General features: G+C 37.6%; 1 protein-coding gene across 1 annotated transcript; it reads right to left on the reverse strand.

The window, feature by feature from the left end:
- Positions 1-7,650: 7,650 nt before the first annotated feature.
- LOC113309696 (B-box zinc finger protein 22-like) lies at positions 7,651-10,205 on the reverse strand. Its single transcript, XM_026558192.1, has 3 exons — positions 9,787-10,205; positions 8,545-8,973; positions 7,651-8,188 (listed from the first exon to the last, which is right to left on the reverse strand). Exons 1-3 carry the CDS (start codon positions 9,973-9,975, stop codon positions 7,901-7,903), a joined length of 906 nt encoding a protein of 301 aa, XP_026413977.1. The 5' UTR covers positions 9,976-10,205; the 3' UTR covers positions 7,651-7,900.
- Between the last annotated feature and the right edge of the window lie 349 nt (positions 10,206-10,554).

Below are 10,554 nucleotides of genomic sequence, written 5' to 3' on the forward strand. Positions count from 1 at the left end.
CGGTCAGGATTGATTTACGACAGAAGTGTGGTGCCGCAAATGCCGTGCGCCATGCCTTCTTCAGGCACGTGTTTCGAGACCACCAAGCTTGGTCGGTCCCGGCCGATTGGTTCGGCGTGTAGGTGATAGGCTGGTGTTCACGCCTATACCTGACTGTCCCATGGAAACGTGATCTAAGCCACTCAATTTGTCCGGTGAAGTTGAGTGGTCGAGATCAGTTCGTGATTGGGAGGTGTGACCATGCCAGTTTGGGCGTGCGAATCGAGGCGACCAGGAATGGTATGCCTTGGACGATCGGGTGTGGAGATATGGGGGCCCACAGTGATCGTGTTGATACTTACTGGACCTGCTTAATCGACTCCTAGACCCTTCGTTCGATCAGGTGAAAGTGGACGCTCGTGATCGAAAACCCTAATTAGGGTTCTGCCAGCCGTGCGTCATGCCTTGATTGGACGCACGAATTGGGACGACCATCCATGTTTGGTCCTGACCGATCAGTCATGTATGTAGGAGGGCCCACGGTATTTGTATTGACATGCTCTGGGCCCTTTGAATCTACATCTACACCCTCCATCTATGCCTGCGATGATGGATGATTGAGACTGATTTGCGACACATGTAATGTGCTGCAAACACTAATTTAGGGTTTCTCGTCCACGCTTCTTTGGACGGACGAATTGGCAAGCCATGCTACCCTTTTCGGGAGGCCGACCATGCGGGGTCCACATTGGTCCGGTGTTGAACATTCTAATACCTGCTTGAGGGTTATGGATTCGATCTAAGCCATCCAATCATGCTGGTGAAGTTGGATGGTCGTGATCGTTTCTGAGACTGATACGGACAATCCAGATGCTCGATCGGGCTAGTATAACACTCCGAGAGTTATAGCCTGTATGGGTATTTCGTACTTGCCTCCTTATTTAGTGCTTGGAGATTCGTGTTGCTCTGCTGAGAGCAACACTCAGTCGTCATGCATCACCAATAATGATAAGAGTGAAGCAGTACAGGAAATACAAGGTTGGTCAAGCATTAATTGATAATGCTATAAGTTTTCAATGGAGAAGTATTCTCTATTTTATCAGGGGATTTACCCTTTGCAGGATGTTAGCGCATAATTTTGGATTTTACAATTTTAGCCTTAAATGAAAATCCACCATCAACACCTGGAAGCTTCAGCTGCTTTAAAATACTATTAGAAGCCCTTGCTTTAGGCTCTATTATCCATAAAACAGAAGGACTAAATTGTTGTACTAAATTTCTAAGTGTGTCTTTGGCTTGAGTTCTTCTCAAACCTCTGACATTCCAGTAAAGTACTCTCATAAAGAATGTGAAGGCTGAGAAGTGTTAGAACTTCCCACACCAATATTATTGTTAACTGAATTATTTGCTTGTTTTCTAGTTACAACATTAGGAGTAACTTTCTGTGTTTTTCCTTTTTGGGATTTACCAACAACTTTAGAGAAAGCTTGTTCCTGTTTTCCAACTACTTCTATTAAGACATTAAATTTACTTGGAGAGACAAAATTCTTACCCCCAGATGTTTCTGTTGTATGAGTATTAAGTTTCCTTGCCTTAGAAGCTTTACCAGGGACATCTTTCCATTCACCATTCACCATTATCCTTGATATCATTAATATTTGATAACGCTTGAGCAGTAATTACCTCAACTGATTCTTCAAGTACTGTTATTGGAGTTATACGATGTATAGAAGGAATGCTATTACCCACTTCCAACAATTTCTCAACAGACAAACAAGGAAAATCTTGAGTATAGTCTAAAGCACCAGTGAAACCATCTGTATTTGCTTCATTATTCACAGTCTGACCACAAAATGGAATCATAACACCATTGACTTGTCCATCCATTACTAAAGGTTCTTCTAATTCTGAGTTATTGTCCTTCTGAGGAGGTGGACAAATATCAAAACCCATAGAAGTTTGTTGTGTATTTTTCTTAGGAGTATATCTCCATTGTTGCTGAACATTTTGAGGCTTCTCCTTCTGAGCTTGTTTTCTTCTCTTACTTCTGCATTCAGAAACATAATGCCCAATCATTTTGCAGTGATACAGAATTTAGGAACCTTTGGTACTCTAACCTCTTGTTCGAACTTTCCATATTTAGTTTCAATCCAAACTTTGTTAGGAATTGCTTTAGACAAATCTATTTCAACCAAAATACTAGCATAATAACCAATTTCGTTTTTCAAAGTTGTATCATCAACCCTTATTGGTCTTCCAATTGCACTCCCCATTGTCATAAGAATGTTGTCCTTCCAATATTCAATGCATAAACCTGGAAAAACTACCCATACAAAAGCAGAAGAAGTTTTTTGCAACTATGGTTTAAAATCACGTTCCCAGTACCTGGGTCTTAAAACCTGAAATTCAACCTCCCAAAAACCTTCATATATATATGTATATATATATATATATATATTTCATATCCTCACCATTCTCTAATTTGATAATAAAGAAACCCCTGCCAATTGGGATAATTTGACAATTACCCCTAAGCTTCCATTGTTTTCTTAAACTGACTTCAGCAACTGCTAGTTTCAATTTTACAAGATCCAATCTACCAATTAAGCTGAACTTCCACTCCTCTAAACTTTCATCAATCACCATATCAAAAATAAAAACAGTAGTTGAATTATTTGGTGGAACTGAAAAATTTTCAGATATGAGATTTCTTGCAACCTCATAATCCGACTGAAACTTTGAATTTTCCGACATGTTTAAGTCAGATTTCAATACTAAAAGCAATCATTATAGATTATTACTTCACCTGAAGAATTAATGAGAAACAATTATCAAAATCTCACCTGAATTAATGAGATTTAATTACTGAAAACGAAGATCGAGAAAAAATTGTGTTGCCCGATTCAGTCGCCGAGTTGCAGAGCGTGACTCAAAACTCTAATTTTGTAGACCAGAAATGAAAACCTGATGTTATTTGATCAGGATTATTTATTACTTAATGCAACAAGTTTAAATGTTTATCTATTTGGTTATTGTTATTTATTATTAATAGTTTGATTTTTTTTATACCTATTTCGTTATTATTATTTACAAAATAAAACAAGGAACAAAGTCTCTCAAAATATCACCTATTTTGGAAAGACTTCTTTTAAGCTTTTTATGGTATGTCTTAACATAAAGTCTCTAAAAATATCTCAATTCCTTAAAAATCTTGATTGAATAACAGAGAATGCTAAAGACTTTTAGAAAGTCTCTATCCAATAACAAAAACTTTCAGAGATTTTCAGAAACTCTCTATTAACTAACAAGAGATTTGGAATGTCTCTGTAATTCCCTATAATTCCAAATTCACTAACCCCATGTAAGTTGACTTGTTGGATTTTTATCAACGTGCTTCTGGGTGAACTGTAAGTATACAAAAGAGCAAGATATACTACGATTGTGGTTCTTTAAATAGAAGGGGAACAATTGTTTTGTTTCTTGGGATACCTATTGCCACTTTCCTGGATAGGTATTTGGGGGTTCAACTGAGACTGTTAGGTATCAACATATATGCAATGTGGTTGAAAATATCAAAAATCAGTTGGAAGGTTGGAAAGGTAAGTTGTTATCTTTTCAATATATAGTGGTTTTGGTAAAATCTGTAATTGCAAGTTTTTATACTCATAATGTGGTTGTATACAAATGGCCACGCAAATTTATTCATTAATGTGAAGTGGTTATTCGAAATTTCTTATGGACGGGAGATTCCAGGGTTAGTAGATCTTTTGTTGTTGCTTACGACAATATTTGTGCTCCATATGAGGAAGATGGATTGGGAATTACTCAGCTGAAAACTATGAACAAGACTCTACTTATGAGTCTTCGGTGGAGGATGCAGAGTTCGAATAAGGTATGGGCACGTTTCTTTCGTGCTAATTTTTTTTTAATGAGAAATGGGCATTTGTTTTCGTATGTAAAGTCTTATATCTTATCGGGTATAAGGTGGGTTTACAGATTGGTGGAGGAAAATTCTAAGGTGTTGGTGGGTGATGGGAGATCTACTTCACTGTACTATGATGAGTGAGTGGGAGATATGTCAATTACAGATCCTAGAAGATCAGACTTTGGATTGTTCAGTTCTAGTTAGAGATATGCTTAATAATAAATTATAGGCCTTGTCCGATGACTGTCGTAATACTATACTTGTTGTAGGTATTGAGGAAACTGACTTACCTAATCCAATGGGTGGCGCAGATTGTAGGATATGGAAACCTGACTACAAAGGCGTCTTTACTGTTAGCTCAGCTAAGGACTTGATTCGCAGGAGATATGGCAGGTTACCAGGCGTGCATCTTTTATGGAGGAAGTTTTTTCACCCGTGAGAGGTGCATGCGCAACGCTAGACAAAGTAAAGAGCATATTCAAGTTCAGGTTATTCATAAGTGTTGCTTATGTAATAACGCGAAGGAGCCGTTGGAGCATTTACTTTGGGATTGCAGTTTTGGTACAAGGTATTGGAGTTGGATTCAATCTGTGTTTTGTATTCAGTCCAACGTAAACCTTACAACTGCTTACAACTCGGCTAAGGCAGAAGTGGTATATTCAAAGATATGTGGCTTGTTGCTATTTTGGTGATTCTTTCAGAGCTTTGGCAGACTATAAATAACTTTGTCTATGAAAATAAGAAGGTCAGTTGGGAGTTTTTTCATAAAGAGGTTTTTCAACCAAGTGCACGAGTATTCTCGAAGATTAAAGGGTTATATGCATAATTATGTTGAGGATTTGCAGGTGTTGGATTTTTTAAGAGTTACACACAGAAAAGTAAGGCTGTTGGATCCAATGGAGTGTCAGCGGGAAGCACCAGCTAATATTGATCTATTATTGAGTTGTGATGGAGCAATGCGTGGAGATCCTGGAGTGGTCGGTGTTGGGGTTGTTGCAATAGATCATGAAGCAAATGTTTTGGGTGCAATGTGTATTGGACTCAGAGTAACTACCAATTACTTTGCTGAAATTTATGGGATCATTGTGGGGTTAGAATTAGGGATGTCAATGGGTGCCCAATTACCCAGATCCGGACCGGAACCGGGTGTTATAGATCCGGTTCTGGGTCCCAATATCAGACTCATTGGTAATTTTACTACATGACGAGTAGACCCGATTAATATGGGGTCCTAATCAGGTATACCCGGCGGGTACCCTGAGTAAATATATATTCCATATTATGTTTCCAATGTAAACTCTTGCTCAACAGAAGAAAAGACTCTGTGTTCCGAAAACTGTACTTGTGATGAATACGACTTCCTTAGACGTATTAATTAAATAATATCTTCAAGAACTACTTTTTAAACTTTTTAAAGTAGTGAAGAGCATATGGATATTCCTCTGAATGGAATCAGGGGGAGATGTCGACATCATATGGAGGGTCCAAGGATAAATGATGTCGACATATTTTACTTCGAAATGAGAAGATGTTTTGTATTCTTCTTTCCCTTCGATCGAGATTAGTTTTTCCTACAGGTTTTTATCACTCGATAAAAAATTTAGCAAAGCAATGATAACCGCGCTAGTTATTATTCAATGTTGAACACCTGATGTTCGCTTTAATATTGTTGAACAATATCAGAATCAAAGAAATAAAACACGATAGTTTGTCAAGCGAAACCGCTTCCAGAATCAACAGTATGACGCAAAGATTGTATCGTAACACTTTTCAGCACAAGTCAACTAGTAGTATTAATATTATTATTGTTTTGCATCAACACTGGCGTACAAACACAAAAAGGATGTTACGCATGGGTTTCGACAAAGGCATACTTCCGAACTTATTGAGTTGTACTCTTTTCCGCTTCTTCAAGGTTTTATCCCACTGGGTTTTTTCCTTTTCAAGGTTTAACGAGGCAAAATATGCGAGTCTAACTATGTTCTAAGTTTTCTTAATATTGTACTCTTTTTCCTCAGTTTAGAATTTGTCCCTTTGGATTTTCCTGACGAGGTTTTAATGAGGCAATTAACTTAGACACATTGGTCATCAAGAAGAGAACTACATTTGAAGAATTATATTTGACGAATTATGTTCGAAACACTATACGTAAGTCACTATTATTGGACCACACAAGGAAGAGTGTCGTAGGGCCTTGGGGGCATGTATGTGCGGTCCATATAGATGTAACCAGGATTACCACATAGCTTATATATAAAGGCTTAAACCTGTGTAATATAAAACTCATATCCAATGCACAACAGCTCTCCTTCTCTTGTGTATATATCTTCTTTTGTATTATGTCAGTTATTAATTTATCACCTGACTAATTTACCCAAATTATATTGTAATTAGTTATTGCCATTTCAATTGAATTGTTATTTCAGTATTCGGAACAACCAAATCATCCATAGTTTAACCTGCATTTCAAAATATGTAACGTGCAAAATGGCTAACGACAATGAGTCATTTCTTGAGCTCTATAAAACCACTTTCCAGTATTGGAGAGAAACATGCATCATGAGCAATAACTAAGTTACGTCGCGTTTCTTTGCAGACAGGGTTGAGAAACCCATAACAATGTAGCAGATAAATTAGCTAAGAATACTTGAAAGCTAAGAGCCTGTTTAGTACAGTTTTTAAAAACAATTTTCTGTTTTCAAAAACGCAGAAAATAGAAAACAGGAGAAAACGTGTTTGGTAGGGACATTTTCAGAAAATGTTTTCTATTTGTTTTCTGTTTTTGAAAACAGAAAAAATGAAAACAACAAATTATTGTTTTTTGTGTTTTCCCTTTTTTCTTTTTTTTGTTTCTTCTTCTTCTTTTCAGATTAAAGTAAGAGATCGGGGGAATGACTGCAAGTGAGTCATGCCCAGTATCACTATTTCTTATACGAGTCTTTACATTTGATCTGATTTAGTTGATTTTCCTTGGTTTTCAAAAACAGATTTTATGCTACCAAGTAGCAGTAGTAGATTTTATACCTCTTGAACATCAACAAAGCAATTAGATGAATAATCATTAAATTCATCCGTTAGATAACGATGACAGATAGAGTCTTTTACATAGAAGGCAAGCGAGCAACAAGCTGCGCCGCAAGCCCTTTTTGGATGGCAAAACCTATCCTTTTAAAAATAAACTCCATCGAACGGGGAGTCATGACATTACTGTGCATGACTTTCTGAACTCTCTTGAGGAGTCCAACCGCCTCTGGAGCCAAATAACCGAAAGTGCCAAACAATTTTTAGAAAATTGTTACCAAACAGGCTCTAAGATTTTTAGACAATTTTAAAAAAAAAATTACCAAACAGGCTCTAAGATTTTCTAAGCAGCAACGGCACGCAATGCCAAACTTTTTCCTTTCGATTATTTCTTTTAATGGGAAAAAAAGTTACTCCTAAATGCAAGTCTATGTAATACGTCTGAACTGAGATGGCCGCATTTCAGTTCCTTCCACACTTGTAATATGTCTGAAGAGGAAACCTTGTTGGGACTTGGGAGATGGCCATATTTCAGTTTACAGGATTACTAGCCTGATGTAACTTTTCGCGTTTCTAATGAACTCACAGTCTTGTACATTATTATTAATGCAACCCCTGGGAGGATATCCCGGATTCCCAAGCAATAAACCTTTGTAGTCAGGTTATACAACATTCTGCCGTCCTTACCGAAATTGTAGAACAATATGAGCAATAACCCAGTGCAAATCTTTAATCACCAAAACATAGTCATATTAAAGGTACTTTTCACCAACACATAGTCATATTAAAGGTACTTTCTTTTCTAAAGTCGGGAATTACACACAACCTACACGGCTACACCCCAAACAAAATACATAAGGAATAACACACCATTTAGCAGGAAGGTTAAGCCTGCCACTCCCCCAACAGCAAATCTACATAATTTACATGTTTAGTCTTTGTAAGTTCTCATCCTACACAGATAATGCAGAAGACTTAATACTGTCTCTGGCGTTTCGGGTTTGAGATATTTGGCTGAGCTCGAATAGATTGAGGAATGCGTTGGTTGGAGAAAGATACATCTGGCACAGAGAGCTCGTTATCTGGTGAGTTTCGGAAGCTTTTTGGCCAGAAGAGTCCAGAGGCAGTGGGCGGAGATGGGACCTCGGGCACCATCCATGGGATCTCTGGGACCTTACCCAAACACTCGTCCATGTCAAAGTCCTCATCAGTGACTTGCAAAGTTGGAGAGAATCCAGACTGTCCAGTCTTGCCGCTATCAGCCTGGTAGATATCACCACAGGTGAGATACTAGATACAGAGACATCAGAAAATTTATCTGCCACAAACCTGGAAGGAGCCAATGGTTAATTAGCCCTTTCCTTCTTCACACCCTAGCCCACAAAAAAAGAAAAAGAACAGGGGTAGAAGATACTACCATTAGATGGGTTAACATGCATCAACACCACATAACACACAAGAATATAACCAGCTTGGGGAGTTAATAGAGCAGACACAAAAAGGAAGTTCTAGCATAGATTAAACCCTAGACTACCCCGGTAATCATAGGATAAGCGTAGGAAGCATCATCTAGGAACGTAACTTTTGTGAATATCAGGAGAAATGATGCATGAACCTACCTTGGAAGTGCCATTATCCATATATCCGAAATTCTGAGTGAAATCAGTTAGTCCGAAGAAATCATCCAGAGGCCACTCAGGCATACTTCCACCAGTTGTACCCCCAGAAATTGACAGCTTAGTTGCATGTAGACTGCCATCTCCACCAGGCTGTCGGGATAATACTTCACCATTTCTGCCATTCCGTGATACAGAAGTATCTTTCCTGAACACTGACTGAGACTCCCTTTCCACAGTTTTGTCAACAGAGTCAGATTTTTCCTTGGTAGACAACCCAACCGGTTGTGTGGGTTCTAGGCCTACTTTCACGCCTGTAAGCAGAAACCTTTGGTGGCTTGATACATATGAATTAGCTGTGTGTATAGAAACATCACATTTCCTGCAGAGCAAAGCACGATCTTCTAGACAAAAGAAGTAGCCAACAGCTTCCTACAAACAACAAGAATGGTTTTAGATAAGCAAAGAAGATAGTGGACCACTGCTTACCCTTATGAAAATGATCAGTTTTTTCTCAAGAAAGTATAAATATGACCACAAAGAAATTCTCAGATCGGTACTAAATAGATTACAAAGAAAATCCATATACTTTACTACTCTACCATGCACAAAAAATAAAAAAATTCTCGAAGAAAAAGTAGATGATGGAAAATAGGATCACGTAATTATTGCATTTCCCATTACACTATTTATCCCGTAATCGGGTCACCTCCTCAACCTGCAACTTATTACCACATCGGAGCATATTAGGAACACCATACTCTTGAAATTCTAAAAAATGGTTTGCTGTTCCCTCAAATAGATCGAGACCAAATAGTTGTAAGTAATTATAAAATACTAAGAGACTAAGATGGACAGCGCAGAAGAACAAATTCCCAAATTTAGGAAAGAAGACTAGCAGTATCTCTTCTACCCCAGCTTTCTTCTTTTTGCCAAAACCAACCTAACACAAATCTGTCACTGAAATCATGAAATCATTTTCTATAAATAAACTAGCCATTAATCATAAGAAACAATCAGTTTCTCTGAAACCAAACACTCAAATTGCATAACCTAATAGAACCCCAACCACAAAATTCTCAGTATACCTAAACAAACAAATCTATCACCGCAACAACCAAACCAGTAAACAAATATCAGATCACAAAAAATAGACTAAAACAAAATAAAGATTGTGAATAATAAACCCATCAGTTTAATAACTAAAATAAAGAAATAATAAAATAAATGATGTTGTGAAATTACCTGACAAATATCACATTTAGGAATCTGAGAAGAAGAAGAAGAAGTAGACAAAGGAATCCTCTGGTGTTTACTAGCAAGCTTATTAGCTGCATGTACTTTAACATCACAAGCCCAACATAGAGCTGCTTCATCAGCACAACACAAAACATTTGCTTCTGCTACCTCACATGAGTTGCACTGAATCTTCATTTCTTTAATCTTTTCTTATCCAAAACCCTAAAAAAAACTATCTATCTCTACAGTATCTGAAGAAAGTTCTTGAAACCCTAATTTATGTGATCTTATTGATCTCTCTAGGCCTGTCTTTTCAGTGTCTTAGGGTTTTAGTAGTGAAGAAGACAATTCGGACAGCTAGAAAAACAAAAAAGAATCAGAACCAGTAATTAGACGAGCGAGGCAGCTCCTTTTAAAACATAACAATAATGAGGGTGATAATACTCTATTCTATATTTACACCCACTTCATTGAGATATTGTTCAGCGGGGTGGACGTAGGAGCTAACCATTTTTTAGCGAAAGGTAACCGACATTTTTCGGTGTAGTTTTGTTTTTTTTGAACAATGTAATCGGGGATTCATATTGGTAAAAGCTCTAAAGAGCAAGTACAGACCCCAAAAACAACCGACGTACCGGACGAATGACCCATATACCGTAAAAGTTTTAGTGAACAACAATTGTAAATCCCCAGGGCATACCAATGAGGGAAACTGAAATTCACACGGGAATCCATACAAAAAATCGCACGATACATCAAACATCAGTCTCTAAA

This window comes from Papaver somniferum, chromosome 1, assembly GCF_003573695.1.
Source record: "Papaver somniferum cultivar HN1 chromosome 1, ASM357369v1, whole genome shotgun sequence".
Classification (NCBI taxonomy): domain Eukaryota; kingdom Viridiplantae; phylum Streptophyta; class Magnoliopsida; order Ranunculales; family Papaveraceae; genus Papaver; species Papaver somniferum.